At 62.2% G+C, this 22,590-nt stretch overlaps 1 protein-coding gene across 3 annotated transcripts in view; it reads right to left on the reverse strand.

Moving 5' to 3' along the window:
* Positions 1–1,132: 1,132 nt before the first annotated feature.
* GAK (cyclin G associated kinase) overlaps positions 1,133–22,590 on the reverse strand; it is a 53,426-nt gene continuing 31,968 nt past the window's right edge. For all 3 annotated transcript variants that reach the window (XM_025290466.3, XM_044946281.2, XM_025290468.3), the window contains 17 exons: positions 19,964–20,013; positions 19,345–19,493; positions 18,901–19,023; positions 17,973–18,106; positions 14,733–14,927; positions 14,263–14,380; positions 13,861–13,940; positions 10,381–10,574; positions 9,804–9,947; positions 9,324–9,716; positions 8,921–9,100; positions 8,363–8,473; positions 7,269–7,385; positions 3,226–3,450; positions 2,630–2,778; positions 1,834–2,010; positions 1,133–1,618 (listed from right to left, as the gene is read on the reverse strand). In XM_025290466.3, coding sequence (XP_025146251.2) covers positions 1,517–1,618; positions 1,834–2,010; positions 2,630–2,778; positions 3,226–3,450; positions 7,269–7,385; positions 8,363–8,473; positions 8,921–9,100; positions 9,324–9,716; positions 9,804–9,947; positions 10,381–10,574; positions 13,861–13,940; positions 14,263–14,380; positions 14,733–14,927; positions 17,973–18,106; positions 18,901–19,023; positions 19,345–19,493; positions 19,964–20,013 — 2,641 coding nt within the window. In that variant the 3' untranslated portion in view covers positions 1,133–1,516. The remainder of the gene's footprint in view (positions 1,619–1,833; positions 2,011–2,629; positions 2,779–3,225; positions 3,451–7,268; positions 7,386–8,362; positions 8,474–8,920; positions 9,101–9,323; positions 9,717–9,803; positions 9,948–10,380; positions 10,575–13,860; positions 13,941–14,262; positions 14,381–14,732; positions 14,928–17,972; positions 18,107–18,900; positions 19,024–19,344; positions 19,494–19,963; positions 20,014–22,590) is intronic.

The following is a 22,590-nucleotide window of genomic DNA, read 5'->3' on the forward strand; positions in this document are numbered from 1 at the left end:
GGCGGGCGGTGGCCAGACTAGGGGGTCCTGGGGCCACAGAGGCACGGGAGGCCCGTGTCCAGACCCGGTCTCTGCAGAGGCGCGCCTGCCACGGCCCCTGCGCGTGGGGTATGGCTGGCAGTGCTGGCTTGGGGCCAGGGTCACTCCCGAGCCCCCGGGGGCCCGCTGCAGGGGCCACGCCTGGTCTCCAGAGAATGGACACTGGGGCTGTCACCCACCCTGGGGCTAAGTCAGAGCCGGGGGCCTGAAGGAGCGCCCACCAGACCCAGGGCAGGGCGGGCCCTCCAGGGCCTGAGCTGGTGCCCGGCGCGCACGTGTGCACCCTCGGGCCTACTGGGGTCGTTCACTGTTCTTCAGGAGGCCTCAGCCCACGGAGGGCCACCAGCCAGGTGGTGAGGCGCCCACCTCAGAGAGGGGACGGAGCAGCGGCCGGGCCTTCGGCCTTCTCCACTGCCGTCTGCTCAGACCCATGGCCCAGGATGGGGGTGGGGGAGCCCAGGGGCAGAGGCTGGAAGGCCCGGGGCCTCAGGAGGGGAAGCGAGAGCCCCCTCCTCCTCTGGGCCTCCGGGAGCCACAGGCTCGCCCTCTGCTGGACCAGGAAGGTCTCGGAGGCTTCGGGTCAGAGTCCAACTGCCCAGACTCCCAGGTGAAGCCTTGATCTGAGGACGTGCCCAGAGTGCAGCGTGGGGTGGGTCCTGAGGCCGGTGGCACCCTCCTCCATCTCCCTGGCATCACAGCTGCCTCAGTGACTCACGTGTCGGGTACAGTGCCGGCAGAGTGTGCAGAGCCAGCCTGCAGCGCTCCAGGCGGCAGTTCTGGCAGGGCCAGGCCACAGGTGCCAAGCGGCCAGGAGGGGACGAGCCCAGGGGTACGGACACTCACAGGAGGCTGAACTGTCACCTCCAACCAAAAACCACCAGGTGCACAGCCGCTGCCGGCCATCCTGATCTGCTGACCCCAGGCCCACACCGCCCGGCCTTCCTGCTGCAACTGACCGCCCAGCCCGGGGCCAGTAGGGGGCCTGGCTCGGTGCAGATGAGGAGCCTGGAGCCGTGGGGCAGGGTCCCTGCGCTGCCCCTCCGCGGACAGCGGCAGACGGGTGGGGAGGTGGAGAGGCAGCCAGAGACGAGGGTCATCAGAAAATAGTTTAATTCTGTACAGTGTCACCAGGCTGATAACAGGGGAGACAGGAGCGCTCACAGACAGACTCTGCAGGTCAGCAGCGCGCGCCGCCCACCTCGTGGACGCGCCACCGGGCAGACCGCAGCGTGACACGCGCGGGAGCACGGGCACCACGCTTCCTTTGGGGCCAAGAGAGAAAAGGAGACACCTGGGAGGCTTTGGAATGCTTTCTCTTCTCCTGCCGGGAGCGCCATCGGCTCCGACCCGCTGAGCACACGGGCACGACGCAACGACCGGGTGCAGCCACGCCCACCCACGCCGCCGGAGCCCTGGCCACCCTCAAGGGCCGCTCACGGCACCGGCTCCAGAGCTGGCACGCAGCCACGCCCGCAGGTCAGAAGAGCGGCCGGGAGCCCTGGCTCTCAAACTCGGCCCAGGCATCGTTGAGCTCCATGAAGATCATCCGGGCATACTGCTCGTAGGGCTGCCCCCGGGCCTGTGGGGTGGATGGCACTGTGAGGGCGGCCTTTCCCCACACCCACCCACCCCAACCTGGCACCCACACCAACCGTATCTGGCGGACCCCCGCGCCCGCGCCCACTTTGTCGGGGTGGACCACACCGACCGTATCCGGCAGCCCCCACACCCGCGCCCACCTTGTCGGGGTGGACCACACCGACCGTATCCGGCAGCCCCCACACCCGCGCCCACCTTGTCGGGGTGGACCACAAGCACGGCGCGGCGGTAGTGCTTCTTCACTTGCGCGGGCGTCACCAGGTCGGCCATGCCCACCGGCGTCCAGCGGCTCTCGCCGTCCCACAGCGCCGTGTGCAGCGTGGACAGCAGGGCACGGATGTTCCTCTCCTTGCCCTCCGTCCACTCCAGAAGCTGCGGGAGACAAGGTGCCACTGAGGGGCGCCAGGCCCCGGCCCGCACCAGCCCCGCAGCTGGGGCGAGCCCCACGGAGCCGGGCTCTGACCAAGAGACGTGTGGCCCAGTTTCTGCACTGACCCCCCCGGGCACGGCCAACATGTCCCCAGGTCTGGACGAACGGGACGTGGACGAGAATGGCATGCGGAACCAGGGACCCCGTCCTCGGCAGGACGTCCACAGGTGACCTGCGGTCGCAGCCTCCGCCTGTCCCCAGCCTGGGGCCACAGTGCCCGGTGGGAACGAGGCTGGACTCCAGGGGGCCCCTCAGAGGACCCCGCAACCCCATCCCCCACCTGTCCGCCCACGGCCGGGGCATAAGCACACAGATGTCCATCACCCTGGGGCCTCTGCGGGTCAGACCCTGACCAGCGTCACACCTGGCTGGTCTCAGAGGAGCGAGAAGCTTAACGAGCACGAAGCCTCTCATCCCAGCCACGTGGAGATGGCTGATTTTTCACCCCAAAGCTTTGAGAAGAGCAGTGAATGCGGACAGAATCCCCCTCCCCTCAGAGTGCCGCACACAGGTCCTCACGTCTGAGCCGGCGGCCAGCTGCCTGCATCCCTCCCCCGGTACCTTCAGCTTCAGCGGATCCGAGTCCCGGGCCTGGTCCTGCCTCCTCATCTCAGCGATGGTCCGCGGCCCCTTCCTGTCGGCCCGCGAGGAGAAGCCCTGGTTGGATAGCAGGTCTTCAAAGTCGTTTTCTGACACCCTTGGCTTTGGACCTGCAGGCGAGCAGAGGGTCAGGGGCGCCCAGGCAGCCCGCCTGCCCCCCAGTGCTGGGCAGGGGCTCAAGGGCCTCTCGGACGGAGGCGCAGAAAGGAGACGGGCAGTGGCCAACGGAGCTGCCTGAGCTGCAGGCTTCAGAGCGGGCGGCGTGGTGGCAGGTGTTGGGACGCCCCGAGGCGAGCGCTGAAGTCAGGTCTCACCCGGCCACCGCTGCCTGGCCAGCGAGGCAGAGAAGGCTCCTGGACAGTGTGGCCTGGCCGCCTGAAGTGCCTGCCAGGGGCAGAAGTCACCCAGACACAGGTCTGGAACCGTGAACTTCTGTCCCAAGGGGCTCCCACCAGTGGAGTCTCTTTAAACGCCCTTCCCGAGGACTGAACTGAGCCGGACAAGACAAGACGTGACTTTGCTGTACCCACTTCACGGGGCCGGAGGGGGATACTCACCGAAGCTGGGGGCGCGGACCCCCCGCTCCTCCCGGCTGCCGATCACACTGAAGCTGGAGGTGTAGTTAGGCCTTGGCGGTACACTGGCTTTGGGGGGCGGCTTGGCCTGGGGGGGCCATGGGGTGCCCTGGGCTGGGGGCCGACTCGTCTGCCAGGAGCTGCTGGCCTTGGGAGGGGGCGCTGCTTTGGGACCAAAGCCCGCAGGAGCAGCTGCGGCAGGCGAGCCTGGGGAGACAGTTTCCGTGGGAGCATCAGCGACGGCCCACACGGACTGCCTGCAGGTGCTCAGCCCTTGCGGACCGTGCCCCAAGTCGGCGGCCGCGACAGGCCGTGTCGAGCTGGCGCCTGGCGGGCTCCCCTCCCCACGCGTTCGCACGCAGGACACAGTCCAGGAAGCTCAAAACCAGTGCCCAGAGCCCTCAGCCCCTGACCGGCACATGTGGGCAGGTCGCGTGTCACGTGTATGATCCTTGGCCACTTCACGTGTGTACAAATTCACGCAAGCAGCAGGGTCAAGACGTCCCTGTTTTCTGACCTGAGACCATCATGTCAAAGACGTTCTAGAAGTGGAATCACAGGACAGGCGGCCTTTACGATAGGTCTTCTCACTCAGGACACGCCCAGCTGCCCCTTGTTGCCGGCAGCCTGGCGGGTGGACGTGCCGTGGAGGACTCTGGCAGGTTCCATCTGAGGCCACTGCCCGTGGCAGCCGTGTGCACCGGGGCTGGACCCCCAGCAGCCCGCACGCGCCTCTAGGGTGAACAGCAGCAGGGGTCGGGTCCATGGGGAGCCACGTCCGCCAGCTCTGCGCCCGGTGCTGCCTCCGGCACAGGGCAGGGCTGCCGTCCTCTTCGATGCTCACTCATCCCCAAGGCGGACGGGTCCGGCTCTGTTTTCACTGTTGCTGCCCCCACGTGAGCAGGAGCCGGCGCGCGAGCGGTTCAGAGCTGTTTTCCCCACTGTAGCTTCCATCCTGCTGACTGCCTTCAGAACAGCGAAATCTTCTGATTAAGTCCAATTTACCCATTTTTCTCTGATGGATCACGGTCTGGGTGACATACCTTTCTGTTCCTCTTCTCAAGGCTTTAGAAATCTACAGCCGCTTCTGAGCAGTGGTCACTTACTTGCTGTTTAAGGTGTGAGGTTCAGGGCGAGGCCGCGTTCCTGGCCCAGCGCCTCTACAAACAGCTTTGCACCGCTGTCTTCCGGCTCCTCCGTCCTGCCCCGGGACCCGTGTGCCTGCCCTGCCCACACCACGCAGGGCTAATTCCAGTAGCTAGAGTCCGCCAGGGCCCAGTGGGCTGAACGGACCACTTCCCCCAACTCTCCAATAAATTCTACAGTGAGTCCGACTGAATTCCGGTGGGGACTAAGCTGACCCCTTGACCACTGCTGGAGAGCCTTCCCCTCGCTGGTCTCTGGGCGGCGAGCTAGTCTCCGAGGCCTTCCCCGACCTCTTTCCTCACCTGTTTCACAGCTTCACAAGTCCTGTGCCCGCTCGCCAAGAGCCGCGCGTCTCCTTCTTCCTTCTTTTGTGGCGACTGTAGACAGTGCTGCTCTGAACTGGGGGCTCCCTGCGGGCGCTGCCAGCCTGCGGGCGCTGCCAGCCTGCGGGCGCTGCCAGCCAACAGGAGCAGCCCTGGTGTGTCTGTTGCTCCCGCGTCCTGGGACATGAAGCGCTTTCCCAGGCAGACAGCTGTCTGCCTGGGAAACCCTAACTGTCTGCACACGGCCACACTGCCTGTCCCTTCTGCCCCTCTCCTGCCTTCATGCACTGCCGGGCTCAGCCCCGGAGAGTGTGCGGTCTTCCAAAACCCAGCGTGAGGCAGGCGGCAGGACTCTGAAGACGCGCTGGCTCAAGTCTACAGGCTGCGAGCCGCCGGCCTGTTGGCAGTGCTCCCCACGGTGGGCTGGGCTCCGCAGACGCCTTCTCTGCACCGTGGGTATGATCACAGTTCCCTCCGGAGCCAGTTACGGTGGGCCCTGCTCATGGGTTTGAGGGTGCTGAGCCGGCCGTGCCTTCTGGGACAAGCCCTGCCTGGCCGTGGCGTGCTCTCACATTGGTCTCTGTCTGTGAGCAATGCTGCCTTGGGGCCTCTGGTTTTCTTCTGCACTGTCTCCATCAGGTTTTGGTATCAGAGTGATACCAGCCTCATGAAATCAACTGCAAAATACTCCCTCCTCTTCCTACTTCCTAAAAAGACCGTGCAGAACTGGTATTCTTTAAACACTTGGTAAAATTGTCCAGGGAATCCAGCTGGGCCTAGAGATCTCCTCCATGGGTGGTTTCTAACTGAGCTCACGTTCATCACAGTTACAGACCCTCTCCAACAACCTGCCTCCCCAGCAGGCCCAGGTGTGGGGCTGAGGCCGTGAGTCTGTCTTCCTTTGGCGCCTCCAGGCTCTGTGGACAACTCGTGCTAACCTGTCTTTTTAATCCATCTTAGGAGAGATTTGTCAGCTTTACTGATCTTCTCAGAACTGACGTTTTGATCAACCCGTTTTCTCTAGTTTTCTTTTCTTTCTCACTGGTTTGGGCTTCTCACGATTTCCTTCCTCCCATTTTCTCTAGTTTCTTCTCTTTCTCACTGATTTGGGCTTCTCATGATTTCCTTCCTTCTATTTGCTTTGAGCTTACTTTGCTTCACGAGCATCTTTAGCTGAGAACTCACACCACCAGTGAGCCGGCTCCTCTTCTCCAAACTGCACACTCAACGGCACACGTCTCCCTCCCGGCACCGCTTTAGCTGCGCACCTCACGCTTAGCCATGTTGTGTTTTCACTTTCATTCCGTTTGACAGAGTTTTATTTCCCTTAAGACTTGCCACATAAGTGTCATTCAGAATTGTGCCATTCTGTTCTGAAAAGCTCGACTTCTGAGTTACCTCACTACCATCGACCTCCCGTTCGGCTCTGCCGGCCGGGGAGTGACACGCTCCGTGTGGTCTCCGTTCTCCCTTGCTGAGGGTCGCCCATGGCCCAGCGCGTGGCCTTTCCTGCCGGCTGCGTGGGCCCTGCTGCTGGGCAGTGTGCCGCGGCAGCCCGCACCTCGCTGGCCCCTGTCTGCGGCTCCGTCTGTGCTGACACAGGGATGCTGAGGTCTCCAGCTAGAATGTGGGTTTGTTTCTCCATTCGGCTCCATGAGCTTCACGCAGGACTCTGTTTTCTGAGGGGGGTGTGATGGACGTCTGGGGTCACAGTGCCGGGCTGAAGGTGGGGCTCCACCCTGAGAACAGACGCCCCGGATCCTGAGAAGTCCTTTCCACCACAGGCAGCACCCGAAAGGCTCTGGGTGGCCCTGCCTTTCGAGCCCAGACACACCCGCAGTTCCAGGAACACGTTCAGGGAGACAATGAAACCTTGTGAAAGTCCGGAAAGTGTCTGGAGATGTTATTTTCACCTAAAATTCCACATGCCTCCCAACTGCCAAGGGATGAGACACACTCATGGCCTCCAAAGAACCAACGTCCTTAGAGGGCTTCTCAGAAAGGACAGTGACGGTGGTGAATTCTGCACCCCGGCCCCACACCCCAAGGGGGGCAGGCAGGTTCCACCGTCCTGGGCTGAGGCAGCCCCCAGCTGGCCCCACACGCCGTGAGCCGGCAGAGGAGCCAGTCCCTGTGCCTGCGCTGGCAGCTCCTGGCATCGTCTTGGCAACAAGCTCCTGAGAGAAGGCAGAGGGGCACCTGCTGCTGTTGCTGGGCCCTTGAGGGACTGGGTGAGGCCGCACCTCAGGGGGGTGCAGACCCCACAGAGGCCTGGTGCTCCTCACGGCCTTAGGGGGGTGCAGAGGCCCCCCCAGAGAGGCCTGGTGCTCCCCACGTGCCTCAGGGGGGTGCAGACCCCCCAGAGAGGTCTGGTGCTCTCCATGGCTTCAGGGGGGTGCAGACCCCTCAGAGAGGCCTGGTGCTCCCCACATGCCTCAGGGGGGTGCAGAGCCCCCCCCAGAGAGGCCTGGTGCTCCCCACGTGCCTCAGGGGGGTGCAGAGCCCCCCCCAGAGAGGCCTGGTGCTCCCCACGGCCTCAGGTGGCCATTAGGTTACCTTGGAGGCCGGAACTGAGGTCGCCGAGGTCTGCAAACGGGTCCTGGCTCTGAGACTTGGTCTGGCCGGCCGGAAGGCCAGAAGGGGCTGGCTGGTCTCCAGGAGAGAAGAAGGGGCCTGGAGAAGGGCAGGGGCGTCAGAACCCGCGCACTAGGGTGGCACAGCCTCGGCCAGGCTGCTGTGCTGCAGGCCTCGCTGGGCGCCGTCACCTCACGTGGGGCCAGGCCCCGCGCGGCGCTCCCACAGCCCGAGCAAATCGTCTGGGCCCGCCCCGCCGGCCCTCAGAGCCCATCCAGAGCGTGAGTGCGCGTTCCCACGCTATCCATAACTCTACAGACTGTCCTGCCCCAACTCCTGGGTCACTGAGGAGTCACTGTGAGGCCATTACAAGTGACGGCAGCTCAGACAGAGCTCTCATCCACTAAAGGGAAAAGGGTGAATCTCTGATGCAGAGAAATAAAGAACGTGGAGCAGTTCTCAAACACAAATAAGCAGACCCATACGAAACAGTAATCAACCTCACTCGTAATGAAAGCAGCAAACTCAAAGAGCTGACAGCCTGTCAGACCGCCAGAGTCCCATCCGAGAAGGGCTTAGTGATTAGGAGTAGTGATTAGGAGCACGCCCGCCAGGGCAGGAGCCCAGAGAGACCCATGTCGGTCCCTGGGCTGGGACGATCCCCTGGAGGGTACGGTAACCACTCCAAGATTCTTGCCTGGTGAACCCCACGGACAGAGGAGCCTTGGAGGCTGCAGTCCATGGGGTTATAGACAGACATGACTGAAGTGACTTAGCGTGCACACACACGTCTGTAAAGTCACGGCCTGCAGATGAACAGAACTGGGAGGGCACACGTCACGAGCCTCACACACGCCGCTGCCTCCAGAGCAGAATTCAGCACGGGTGCCTCCTACAGGACACGCATGACAAGTGGGAGGCCCGCCGCCCTCCCGGCCCCAGGAGGGCAGACCAGGACAGCCCGCAGCCTCCCCGGGGCCCTGCGGGAGGCACTAAGGAACAGATGGGGTGAAAACTTCAGAACCAGCGCAGGTATGGGAAGGAAGGGCTGGGGAGGGCACAGTCTCCCCACTAACCATCTGCAGCAAGCGTGGGGGCCGGCGCCTCGGCCCAGGCATCCCAGGCTCCCAGCAGGTCGGGGTGGCTGGCAGAGGCTGTCATCTTGCTGGGCTCGGCAGGCAGGTCCCCTGGGAAGACAATGACGCTTTCTGAGGATCCCCGGCGGGGTGGACACACAGCCTCACACGGGCTCTCAGGGGACAGGCTGCTGTGAGTCCCGTCTGCGGGGCACCCCCATCCCCTGCTCGGGTGGCCGGGCAGGGGCCCCCCAGGCTCACACCCTCCGGGCCACCCTCTGACTGGTTCCCTCAGGCTGAGGACAGGGCGTGAGGAGTCAGCAAGTGGAGACTCTGAGGGCGGTGCTGAGACCAGCGTCTGGTTCCTCACTTGAGAGGTTCTCCAGGGGTCTCCTCCTGCTGCAGCCAGCCACACACAGACACCCCCAAACCTGCCTCCCGCCCCATGAACCCAGCAGGGTGCACAGTGTGGACACCAGCTGTGCGCCCGTCCCGGGGGAGGGAGGACCTGAGACCGTGCCCGCCCACCCTACACCCAGGAGCAGAGGCTGCCCTCACCAAGACGCAGGAAATCGGTGCTGCAGGCTGGCGGCGGAGCGCTGTGGGTGGAGGGGAAGGGCGCGGGCTGGGCGGCCGGGGCGTCTGAGTTGAGGAATTCCCCGAAGAGGTCGGGCTGCGAGCTGGGGGGGGTGTCCACGTCGGGCGGCAGCAGGAGCGGGCCGAACGGGTCAGCTGCGGCTACACCGAGCGGGCGGGCGTGAGTGCAGGCATGGCAACGCACACTCAGCCCAGGCAGGCGTGAGTGCGGGCACCGCCATGCACACTCAGATCAGGTGCCCACCCTGGGACAACCCTCCCCAGGCACCTGGGCCCCAAGTGTGGGGGTTAGTGCTGACCAGCACCCGCCTCACGATGGCTCGAGGTGCCTGAGTAACAGAGAACTCCCGGCAGCAGCACCTACCGGCCGGGGCGGTGGTCTGGGTGCGAGGCGCAGGGGCTGGGCTGCTGAAGAGCAGGGCCGCATCCCCGTCGAGCAGGCCCCCCACAGCACCCTCCGGAGCAGGGCCCGGGGCCCCGAGCAGGCAGCCGAGCAGGTCTGCGTTGCTGGGGGGGCCGCCGGGGGCCTGGGGGGCGGGCACAGGCCCCGTCTCCGCGTGCAGCCCCAGGAGGTCCACGCTGTCCTCCTGCGGCGCGGCGGGGGCGGGCACGTCCTCATCGCCTGTGTCCCCGCTCTCTGCAGAGGGCGTCGGGGCTTCCTCATCCGATGGCTCACTCACACAGCCGTCCTCGGCCACAGCAGAGGGACCCTCCTCGGCCAGGTGACCCTCCGGGCCCGTGGTGGAGTCCCGGTCCTCTGCAAAGAAGACAGCAGGACGGCTGTGGCTCAGCAAGAGGGGGCGCCAAGGGGAGCCCCAAGGGGCAGCCAGGCCCACCGACCCACCCCGCCAGTCCAGTGTGTGCAGGAAGTGGTCGGCATCCACGCTGCTGTGCGGCGAGTCCGACGTGGGGGGCTCGGCGTCCGCGGGCCCGGCCTCGGCGTCGTACTGTGCGGTGGACCCAGGCTGCCTGGGGAGCTCCGGCTTCCCTGCAGGAAGAGGGGGTGTCAGGCCCCCCACTCAGGGCTCCAGGACCAGGCCCAGGGCTGGGACAAGCTTCCACGTCCAGAACCCACAGGACAACCGATGCGGGCCCATCTGTGAATGGATACCACTGCTGCCCGAGGCTGCTCTGGGTCACATGTGTGCACACGTGTATACCCATGCACACAGATGTGCTCACAGAGGTACACATGCTTTTTAGGAATACTTAGCTATACCTCACGTAATAAAATGGAAAAAAAGCCCGCCAAGAACACAGGCAACCTGTGCTGTGGCCAAGAGAGCCCCAGGGTCACCACCAGCACGCTTCCGGCGCTCACTCAGAAGCGCTCTGGAAAGAGGCCTTGACCCCGCGGACGGGGGTCACCAGGATGACCTCTGCAGGGGCCCCGCAGGTGTGCCCCCAACGCTGGATCTCACCAAACTTGGACAGGACATCTTGCTGCTCCTCCCGGCTGGAGAAGAGGATCTTGGGGTTCAGCCCTCGCATGCCGGCACCCTCCCAGGGTGGGGCCTCGCGGCCAGGCCTGTCTCTGGGCTCTACCTCCACCTCCAGGCTCACTTGGAACAAGTCAGGGTACTTCTCCTGGATGTCGCAAGCATCCAGGTCATACCTGCAGTTGGAGGCCAGGCGCAGGTTAGGAAGGACCACGGACACTTTGGGGGTCACCCCAACGTCCACCAGGATGCAAGCGCAGGGCAGGGCCGTGTTCTCGGCGGGCACCACGCCCGCACCTCATGCTCTGGACATGCAAGCCACCACTGAGCAAAGGATCAGAGGGGCCTGCGGGGTCTGTGTGCAGCAAGACCCGACCACACCCTCAGAGCAGGAGCCCAACTCCCGTCACCCCTCAGGTCCTGGGCTTCAAATCGGATCAGGCTCTCAGATCGTAAAATGCAGGTTCAAATAAAAACAATGCCATCCATCCTGGCAAAACCCCTGTGAACAGACGTCCACAAACCAAGACCTCTGGGAGCTGCTGGAGAGGCAATGGCCTACCCCCGCGGGGTGGGAGCAGCCTGGCCGCGGCAGCCAGCTCACCAGGCAGCCTGAGGCCTGCGGCCCTCCACCTGCAGAGAATTCCAGCCTGCTCCTTCCCGCCGAGGGCCCCTGAGGACGGCACTGACGCACCCCGGTTCCTCAGCCGGCGGCAGGGGCCCACGGCGGGTTCTTCGCTGACTTCTGTTCATGTTACTTACTGGTCATGCGTGTAAAAACAGGAAGACGACGAGAGGAGGAGCTAAAAAGGAGTGGCAGGTCCCCGAGGGCCAGAGGTGTCGCGACCCAACAACACGGGGTGAGCAAGCATGCGTGACCCCAGAGTGACGTCCCCCGGTCAGTCCTTCCCATTCCTCATGGCCCTGGCCCCCTCTGCACGATGAGGGCACCAGGGGCCTCTGTGGGGGGAGGCCAGGCCCACGTGGGTGCAGGCAGAGCGGCTGCCGGGCCGCAGGGCTCTCCTTCGGGTCCCGGTGGGGCGCCCCCAGAACACGACACAGGGCCAGCCAGCGTCGGGAGGAGAAGGTGCAGGGGCCACAGCAGGAAAGCCCGACGGCGACGGCGGGGACGGGCCTGCGGACGGGCCCGTCCACGAGGTGGGGACCAGCCCACAGAGGGCGCGAGGCCGCTAAAGCTCAGCTCCAGGGCGGAAGGGCCCCGGGGCCCACTCCCAGCAGCATGCTGGCGGCCACCCACCCCGCCTCCCCGCCCGGTCCAGCCCAGAGGCGGCCCCCAGGCCAGGGTCTTCACAGCCAGTGAGGACACAATGAGGTCTATGACACGAGGTGCAGCCCCCAGCGCCCCTCAAGGGCCGGGGTCTCAGAGGGCCCAGCCCCACCCACTGGGCAGGGAACAAACGCACTGGCTTTCGCCCCAGACTGCCCCCTCCTCGCTCACACCTGCTCCCCACCCCCGTCACAGGAGGGCCCCCGAAGAATCTGAGTCCTTCTGAGAAGTGTCCTCTTTCAACAGCCCGCCAGGCACCACTTTCTCCTCTTTAACCAATGAGTCCACTTCCAGAGGCCTGACCTGAGGTGAAGCACAGCTCCCCTGTCCATACAGAGTAAAACCAGTCTCTCTCCAGACACAAGCAGGACCACACCCCCAGGGGTGGCCGCTTCTCAGGCCGTGGGGACCCCAAGGAGGCCCGAGCAGACACCAGGGGTCACAGACGTGACACCGTGTCTCACTCACCATCCGACCACCAACAGCCCTGGGCCTCTTCCTAATCTGGAGCCACTGAGCCTAAGGCTCTGGGGGCAGGGCTAATGGTGCCACGCTGTCGCATCAAAGTCGCTGAGACGGAGATCTCAGCGGTTCTCATCTCGAGGAGTTCTCACCACGAGAAGACTCTAACTCTGCGTCCATCTCAGCAGTTCTCATCTCGAGAAGTTCTCACCACGAGAAGACTCTAACTCTACGGCCATCTCAGTGGTTCTCAGCACGAGGAGTTCTCACCACGAGAAGACTAACTCTGCGTGGCTCCTGGCGCATTACTTGTCTTCACAGCTCTAAACTGCTTCCCAGGCAACGAGGGACGTGGCAGCCTGCCCAGGAGCTCACAGGCCATGTGGATGCCATCCCTCTGAAGCGCCAGGAGCCTCCTGCCCACCTTTAATGGGTGCTTTCTCTTTCCAACCCCCATTTCCTTACGTGTCCTGCACACGGCCTAACAGGTCCATGCATGACACACGTGCTGCAAACATTTCGTTGCCTGAAAACATCTCTGACTGGCTGTGATTTTGAAGGATGATTCCCCCAGACACGGACTTCGCAGTTGGTGATGCTCTTCTCCCGTAAGTGCCCCAACTCGGCTCCACTGCGCGGGTGCACAGCAGCTGCTGGTCTCCTTATTGTGAAGGCCACCCCGGGGGCACTGGAAAGGTCATCTTTGGTTTTCAGCAGTTTGACATCCCTTCCTTCTAAGAGCTGCTTGCTGTTTCCGGTTTGTTTTTTATTTGACTGTACTGGACGTTCAGTTGCAGCACATGGGCTTTAGTTCTCTAACCAGGGATCGGACACAGGCTCCCTGCACTAGGAGCTTTGAGTCTTAACCACTGGACCACCAGAGAAGTCCCGGTTTCCAGTTTTGATTCTATGGTCTGATGTCTCTCAGATCCCTTTCAGGAAATTTCCGGCCAGGGGTCTTCCCAGCACGATCTCCACTGTATCCTTTTTTCCTCAGGCTCCAAACAGGGCTGCCTGGCCTCTCCCCGGTACTCGACATCCCTACGTCCACCACGTTCCCACGTCTACTCTGCTACCACACGTGCGGCGGAACCCTCAGTTCCGGCTGTGGCAGCCCCCGAGTCACACCTCCTCCTGTCTACCTACAGGTCTGCAGTGGAACCCCTGTATTTCCCAGCACACATGACCCAGGCAGTAAATGCCGCTCCCCAGCTTAGATGTGCGCACATCTTCTGCTTACTCGTCTTCATCATCTGGCTTCTAAGGAGACACATCTCAGGAAGCTAGGCCTATGGAAGCCCTGAGGCACCCTCCCTGAAGGAGAAAAAACCTGAGGCCTAAAGATGTGACACTCCTCATCTCTGTCTTATTGTCACATAAAACAGAACGCAGGGAGCCAACGTGAAAACACACTAACAGACGGGAACGTGCCTGGAGGCTCTTAAAGGGCAACAACACGCGGAAACACGAGCCTCGAGGCTCTTAAAGGAGCAGCAACACGCAGAAACACGAGAGGCACCTCTGGCCCACACTACTGATGCTGGGGGCCCCCCGAGCCATCACCACGAGCAGCCCCCGCGTGGCACCTCCTGCAGGAGCCCTCCTGGGCCCCTGCCAGCTTCCACCGTGCGGCATTCATCTGTACCCCACCCTCGGTGGGGGGCCTGTGTGCCCCAACCCCTCCCATCCCCCTGCGGGGCGCCCCAACATACTTGGCAAACTTCACAGTGGCTGCATTCCGAGGCACAAACCCTGTGTGAAACTGGATCTGAAACATCTTCATGGACGCCATCTGCGGGCGGGAGCACAGGAGCAGCCGTCCTCAGGCTGGGTGGGGGCCCCGCCAGGCTTCTCATGGGTCCCAGGGTCTCAGAGCCCCAGGCAGGGCTCCAGGTGGCGGGGACACAGAGACATCACGGTGGCGCCTCTGCTGACAAGCAGCTCCTTGGGCCCACAGGGGAGCCCCAGGCCATAGCCCAGCAGGCCCTCGGGCCCGTGCAGAGGGCAGGTGCAGGCTGCCGACCAGCTCTGCCACACAGGCGAGACTGGGGCCCTCACTGCACACGAAGGGCCAAGCTCACCTGTGAGCCCAGGGCCGCTGGCACCCCCCTTACCTTGGCCTGCAGCCTTCCTCCCAGGGTGGACCTCGCATGATAGATGATGATGAGCACGTCCCCCTGGACTGTTATGCCCAGGGGAATGACCGCTTTGCCATCCTCAATTTTAAAGTCTCTGGAGAACAGAACCAAAACAAGCAGTTCCCTTACGTAAGCGAGAGGCGCACATGCTGACGAAGACCGAAGCGTGTTTCCTCCTGCCTCGTGATTTTTCTACCAAATTATGTCAGGGTTTGGGCAGGAGGATGCTCCAGGAAATGACGTCCAAGGAACCACTCAGCACAAAGACCTGGAGGAACCCCAAGGGCTCTGCCAGCCCTGCCTCCAGCCCACCCCACCCAGGCTCACCTCTCCCAGCCCCACCACACCGAGGCCCACCATCCGGCTGCAAGCCCAGAGAACAGGCGCCTCCCACAGCTGCAGGAGCACGAGGCTGCGCAGACAGAAGGGCCTGCGCCCGAGCCCACCTCATCTTGTCGTATTCCTGGGACGTGGTGGTCACACGCTCATCCCCCACGTAGACCTCACAGAAGGGCCTGCAGCCGCTCCTCTGCTTGCTGAAGAGCGGCACAGGGGTCATGACCACGGCCTTCACCAGGATGGGCTTGCTGTGGGGCGTGACGGGCTCCTCGGCCACCATGTCACACATGTACTCGATGTACCTGGAAGGCAGGAGGCAAGCCGGGTCACGTGTGCTCTGTACTCAGCCCACGGGGATCATCTACGTGCTCCACGTGCAGCCCACACGCTACGTCACATTCGTCACATGCATGTTCCCTGTCTCTGGATCCTGTCAGGACATCCTTTTTTCAATCACATGTAAGCATTTCACATGAAATTCCCCTCAAAGCAACGTTCTAGTGTCATTTCATGAATCTGATGTAATTCTCACTCAGTTCAAAATGCCTTTACATTTCCCTTGAGACTTCCTCTCTGATTCACGGGTACTCAGAAGTAGGTTTTTTCCCTTGGAAACATCTAGGGTTTCCAAAGCAGTCTTGCTGTCCTGATTTCCGGATTAACTCCTCAATGGCCTGGGAACACGTCTCACATGATTTCTATTGTTCTCAACCAGCTGCAGTTTAAGGGCCCAGACTGGGCCTTTTCGAGGGCTCCGAGTGCACATTTCTATCGTGGGACATGCTGTGGCTCTGATCTGACCCACCAACTTGCCTGACTGGCCACGGAGACTGTCCGCGTCCTGCTCTGTGGATCTGCAACCTGCTCCTGACTCCTTTCGGGTTTCAATGGCTCCATGGCTCCACCCCCTCTGAGGCACTGCCCTCTCTGTGGCCTGGCCCCCGTGTGGCACCACCCCTCCCTGAGGCTCCGCCCCCTCTGCGAGGCACCACCCCTCCCTGAGGCTCCACCCCCTCTGCATGGCCTCGCCCCTCTGCGAGGCACCACCCCTCCCTGAGGCCCCGCCCCCTCTGCGTGGCCCCGCCCCTCTGCAAGGCACCACCCCCTCAGTGTGGGGCCACCCCCTGCGTGGCCCCGCCCCCTCCCCGTGGCGCCGCCATTTCTGGCCCTGGTCTAACCTGTCTCCTGGGAACAAGCAGGGGCCACGACTGAATTTGAACCCACAACTGTCACACTTCATGTTACCAGAGCACTGTCGCCACTCGTGAGAGCTGTGGTAGGACCGCCCACCATGCGCCAGGAGATCTGGGCACTTTTCACCAACAGCAAGAAGCCAAGACCCATGACCCACGTCCACAGCCTGAGTGAGCTTGGAAGCAGACTCAAGACCCAAGGCTGAGAGGAGCAGGCAACCTGGGCAGTGAGAGCGGGCGGGCGACACGACTGGGGTTCCAGCCTCTGGGCAGGGCCCGCACACGCCCCTGCCCACCTCTATGAGGGTGCAGGCCCACAGGGCCACGAAGCAGCTTCCCAACAACCAGCCCATGCTTCCCGTCACGAGCTCCTGGGTCACCCGAGCACGCCCCAGGCCTCCCTTGTGGCCTCAGCGTCTCTTTCGGCACCCACACTGGCCATGAGGGCGCAGGCCCACAGGGCCACGAAGCAGCTTCCCAACAACCGGCCCATGCTTCCCGTCACGAGCTCCTGGGTCACCCGAGCACGCCCTGGGGCTCCCCTTGTGGCCTCAGTGTCTCTCTCGGCACCCACACTGGCCGTGCGGAGAGAGCCCGGGGTGGGTTCCAGCGGCCCAGGTGCGCCTTCTGGTTTGGCCTGAACCCTGCTGTGTCCTCTGAGTGTCTGAGGCTCGAGCTCTTCCGTTAAGTTGGGGGAATCATCAGGACCTCCTCTGGACTCCGTCTCCCACAGGGCCCCGGGGGTGCGTCTGTTGGATCGTCTGACACGCCCAATGGCATTTACGCCCCTCCAGGGCACAGAACTTCTGACAAGCTCCCTCCCTGCTCAAGCATGGCCTCCAGCCCCCACTTCGTCAGAGTCTCGAACACATGGACCAGTGACCCCACACTTCCGGCACGCTTCCAAGTCTCGTGTGAAGGCTGCCTCATCTGAATGTCCCCAGGGTGACCGCATGCCCCTTGAGCGGCAGCCTCCCTCGCCAACCTGTCCTTGGGGCGCCTGCGTCTCCTGTGGGCCCCGTCCCTCCTGGGGCTGGCGGCCAGCCGAAGGCTCCAAGGCAGCTTCTCCGACAGGCATGGGGAAGCCGTGCGCTCAGAGCTGGTGCTGCTCTTGAGCTGTTGGGGGCGGGAGGGGGTGGACCCTCTCCACACTTGCGCGCCTCCAGGGCAGCAGCCTGGGGTCTACTAGGGGGCCCAGGGCCAGGCACACACACACCAGCAGCAACACTGCTGCCTCTGACCACAACCCTGAGCAGGGCCCTCCCTGCAGGCACAGCTTGGGAGCCCTGGGTGTGCCCACACGGGAGGCTGATGGGCTGAAAGGGTCAGAAGCCTGCCTGGCAGCCCAGCCCTGGCTCTCCTGCCCCTTCTGCACAGTGGATGGGCCCCCACCCCCCACCCTCTGGAGCCACACAGAAGACATCAGAGTGTGGCCAGCCCTCTCAGGGGGGTGAGGGACAAGGTGCTGCCCCGGGCAGTGAGCCAACAGGCTGGGCCGACAACCAGGAGAGGGGCAAGCTCCCCACCCCACCGTCCAGGCCACACAGCCACCCCGAGTGAGGGCGATACCCACAGTGGTGCCTCACCAGCCTGGACGCTCCCCAGTTTCCCCCATGGTCAGGGCCCTGGCTCTCCCTGCTCCAAGGCCCTCCCCACAGAGGAGGGACTCCAGGGACTCCAGGGACTCCAGGGGCCTAATGACTCCTCAGACAGAGCACCAGGCTCCCTCTTGCTGCGAGGTGGATGGAAGCGAGGCCAGCTGGCCTGGGTGCAGACAGTGGCCCCAGAAAGGCGGTGGGTGGGCAGGAGCCAGATGCAGACCCAGGAAACCATCTCGTGTAAGTGGTCAGCAAAGACAGCCTGGAAACCCACGTGTCTCACAGACCCTGATGTGGTGGACACAGCACAGAGAGGGTGCTGCCCTCATGTGCGGCCAGAGAGCCCCCAAACGCCACTCCACCTGCAAAATGGAGCCAGCAGGCCACATGCCCCTGCCCACCGAGCAAGAGGCCACGACACTGGGAAAGCAGGTACCAGGAACAGACAGAGGTACTGCTCAAGGGCCCTGGTGGGCAGGAAGTGAAGCCACCCGACTGCACCCACAGGCCTGTGTGCCCCCGATGCCACACCCACACCCCACGGCAGACACCATACCTCTTGTGGGATGGCCAGATGCCCGGTGGGCACCGCTTCATGCTGAACATGTACACAGCGGCCTCCGCGGTGCTGAAGAGCCGGCAGAAGCACAAGAAGGAGCACACAGCCACGGCCGACGCCGCCCTCCCGTCCTAGGACAGAGCGTGGGGCGTGTACGGGCGGTGCTCACTCCCCCGGGACGGTCATGGCCTCTGCCTAAGGCCAAGGCTCCTCGAGGGGCTAAGGAAACCCCACCTGAAGCAGGGATGCAGGGCTCCACAGAAGGCCTGAGGTGGCAGACCACACACAGCACATGCTCACAGTCCCCACCCGACCCCTGTGCCCAGCCACCCACGGGCACCCTCATGCCTCCCCATCGTCTTTCCTGCCTGACGTCACCAACAGCAGAACGGCAGTGCTGGCCTCCGAGGGCAGGTTCCAGCAGGCGCCCCACTGGACAAGATGTCCACAGATCCTCAGCCCCAGAAGGGGGTCAGACACGGGGTCCCAGGAGGCAGACCAGCCTCCGCACACGGGTGCTGCCTGAGGGGACCCCCTGTCTTCCACCAAAGAGGCAGGAAGACCACCGTGAGGACGGTTTTCTGCCAGAAGCCCTTCTGCTGGGGGGCCCAGGTGTGGACACGGCAGGTGCAAGGCCTGCGCCCCCCACCCTCCCCGACAGCCACTGTTCCCTCCAAGGTCTGCCGCCCTGGAACGACAGGACCCACCCTGGGGCACCAGGACTGGGCCATGGCCGCAGGCCCGAGCAGAGCCACTGCCAGGAGCGGCGGGTGGCTGGTGCTCGGTGTCACCCGAAGTGGGGCAGCTCAGCGAGGAGCCCCGGGAGAGCCCGCCCAGACGGTCACCCGTCTCACCCCCAGTGCCACCACCCGGGAGCCTGGAGGTCCCCTCTGTCCTGAGTGCCCGGGGAGGCTGGCCCGCTCACCATGCAGTGCACCACGCAGACGTTGCCAGGGTCGTGGCGCAGCCAGGCGTGCATGTTCCTGCAGAGGCTGTACAGGCTGCGGAGGCTCGGGGCCCGCCGGGCCACCCAGCCGCAGTCGGAGACCTGCAGGCAGGGCGGCTCACCAGCGGGGTGCAGACACGGGCCTCCCCACACCACCCGACACTGCCCGCCCCAGGCGTGCAGCAGGACTCAGGAGCCAGGTTCCGGCGCACATGGCCAGAGCTGCAGACTGCTGCATCCGCCTCAGTCTCTACACTGTAAACAGCGTCCACGGGCCAAGTGACAGCAGAGACTGCATGGTGTTGTGTTCCCTCTGGAGGCACCACGGGCTCAGTGATGCTCAGAGATCCTTGAGAACCGCCCTCCAACCCCCAGGCGGCATCTGGGGTGGACCCTAAGCATCGGCACAAGGCCGCTGCTCACCCGGTTGTGGAACTTGGAGGGCCGGTAGGTCCGCGGGGACAGGTTGTAGACGGCGTAGCGGCCTGGGTGCTTCGAGTCCAGGAACAGCCGCACATCCTCAATGTTGTTCTTGATGGCCGACTCCACGCCCTCCGCCGGGAACGACATGACTGAAAGACAGGAGCCCCTGCAGCCTCTCCAGCCATGGGCCGGACGGTCAGCCGTGTGAGGCCCCACTGCTCGCGGCTGCTGGCCCGTCAGTACGGTGGTCCTGAGAAGGGGGGATCAGAGGCCCCTAGACCCTGCCCTGCCGTGCGTCAGATCCGCAAGGATCCCTGGTCGGGGTCCCCAAGGCCCTCCTGAGGCGTGGCCTCTACACGGCCCGAAGCACCACAGGGTCTCCAAGCGTCTGGACAGTATGTGTGGCCTCGCATCACCTCCCTCAGGACCTCAGCCTTCCAGAACATTCCAGACCAGGGAGGGGGCTTGACCGGGGTCCTGGGTTGACACAGGACTGCCGGCTGCAGGGCCTGGAGGCACACTGGACACATGGACAGACGCCCGAGGCCGGCACCTGGCGCACGTCACCAGACGGGAAGGAACCAGAAGACATCCTCACAGCTAACGCTGGCAAACGTACCTGCGATTCTGGACGTGATGTAAGAAATATCCAGATCTCCCTTCGCATAGCTGGGATTAAAAACAAAGGGAACTTGGTTATTACAGGAAATTTCTACGATTAACTCATGGGAGCCGAAACTGAAGCGAGTCCTTGAGAGGTTGCAGGGTTCAGGCTGCAGCCCGTCAGTGTGCACACATGGGCCTGGGTGACTGCACACATGTGTACATGTGCACGTGTGGAGTGTCACCTACCTACGAGGCGAAGGAGAAATTATAAACCACGAGGGGGAGGCAGGGCCCGACAGGAAGGACCTTTATCCTCTCACTACTCAAGGTGGACACTGAGAGAAGTTTGGGAGAGAGATGACGACAAAAATGAAGACAGAGCTGCTGGCGTGGTGCGTCATGTCCGGCTAAGCGATCACGAGGCACCGAGTGCCAAGAAACAGTCTAAAGAGACAGAACATGCGTGAGAACCAGACATGGCAGGGAGGCTGGAGTTACCAGACTGGGAACTTACACAGCTGGGGCTGGGGCTTCTCTGGCGGCTCAGTGGTTAAGAATGTGCCTGCAGGGGACAAGGGTTCAATCCCTGATCTGGGAAGATCCCACATGCCACGGAGGAACTAAGACCGTGCCTCACAAGTGCCACAACTACTGAGCCTCTGCTCTGGAAACTGGGGACCATGACTGCTGAGCCCACACAACCTGCAGCCCATGCTCAGAACAGCAGAAGCCCCCGCGAGAGGCCTGCGTGCCGCAACGGGAGGGCAGCCCTCCCCGCCGCAACAGAGGAAAGCCCACGCAGCAAGAAGACCCAGCAGCTGTAAAAACCAGCAACAGCTGGGGCTGACGTGCTGAGGGTGCTGACGGTTAAAGCTGGCAGTGTGCGGGTCAGACAGAGAGTGAGCAGAGGTGGAACTTCTAAGGGAGAGCCAGAAGGAAATGCGAGGTAGAGGCCCTGAGCAGAAAAGAAGGCTGCCTTTGATGCTGAGTAGACTGGACGTGGCTGGGGAGGAACCTCTGGGCTAGATCTCAACAGAATCCCCGAAAGCCCAAAAGCACAGGCTGGGGGATAGCAGAGAGCATCCAAGGCCTGTGTGGTGAGCCTGTGACATAACAGGGACCCCAAAAGGAGGGAAGAGGGGAGAACAGAAGACACGCCATACATTTTAAGTGAGAATTTATCTAAATCAGCATCAGACACCAAACCACAGATCCAGGAAGCCCAGAGAACACCCCGCAGGACAAACACCAGAAAAGCTACCCTAGGGCATGTCAGTTTCAACTTCAGGAAAAATCAAAGGTGAAGACAAAATCCTGAAAGCAGCTCGGGGCAGGGGACACTTTACCTCTGGGGGAGCTACGGTAACAATTATGCCTGGCTTCACCCCAGAAACCATGCAGCCAAGGAGTGAAGCCAGATATTTAGTGTTGGGAGAAAAACCACCAGCCAGGACTCGGTGCCCCGAGACACTGTCCTCAAGAACTGAGGAGACATGAACAGCAGTGACGTGGGGACAGGAGGGAGGCGGCAGGGTTTCTGTGGAGTCAGGAAGCACACCTTTCCCTGGAAGGAATAGCGTGCTATCTCAAAGCGGACCTGGGTCAGCTGGTGACTGCACGTGCCAGGGCAACCACTGAAGTCAGCAAAGAAAGGGCGTATAAGTGGTGAAGTGAGCAAGGAGAGAAAATGGGATCATAGAAAAGGCTCAAGTAGAACCACCAGCTCCCACTGCAGAGTCACAAAGCATAGTTTTCATCAGCTCATTGGGAAGCTGCTGTGAGATCTCAGCCTGCACGTCTGGTTACCACTGCTCTGAGAAAATAAAGATTTCTTATTCTCTTTCACCTTTCAGATCTCACATTTGTTCTTCTTGAGGGCCAGCTGTGATCTAGAACTGTATGGGGACAGTGACTGGGGATATACTCCCTGACTTCTCCTCTATGAAACAGAAGGAAAAAAAAAAAAAAAACCAAAAAACTAAAAACAAGAAAGCAACAAGGACTAGAAAACAGTTGTTGTTCATTCACTCTGTCGTGTCCGACTCTTTGCGACCCCATGGACTACAGCACTCCAGGCTTCCCTGTCCATCACCAACAGCTTGCTCAAACTCATGTCGATCGCATCGGTGATGCCATCCAACCATCTCATCCTCTGTCATCCCCTTCTCCTCCTGCCTCCACTCTTTCCCAACATCACGGTCTTTTCCAAGGAGTCGGCTCCTAGCATCAGGTGGCCGAAGTATTGGAGCTTCAGCATCAGTCCTTCCAATGATTATTCAAGGTTGATTTCCTTTAGGATTGACTGGTTTGATCTCCTTGCTGTCCAAGGGACTCACAAGAGTCTTCTCCAACACCACAGTTCAAAACCATCGATTCTTTGGCGCTCAGCCTTCTTTATGGCCCAGCTCTCACGTCCGTACGTGACCACTGGGAAAATCGCAGCTTTCACTAGAGGGACCTTTGTCAGCAAAGTCACATCTCTGCTTTTTAATACGCTGTTTGCAGCCAGCGTTTTCACTCTCCTCTTTTACACTCATCAACACGCCTCTCTGCTTTCTGTCATTATGGTGGTGTCATCTGTGTATCTGAGATTATTGATATTTCTTCTGGCAATCTTGATTCCAGCTTGTGCTTCATCCC

This window comes from Bubalus bubalis, chromosome 7 (genome assembly GCF_019923935.1).
Source record: "Bubalus bubalis isolate 160015118507 breed Murrah chromosome 7, NDDB_SH_1, whole genome shotgun sequence".
In the NCBI taxonomy this organism is placed as follows: Eukaryota; Metazoa; Chordata; class Mammalia; order Artiodactyla; family Bovidae; genus Bubalus; species Bubalus bubalis.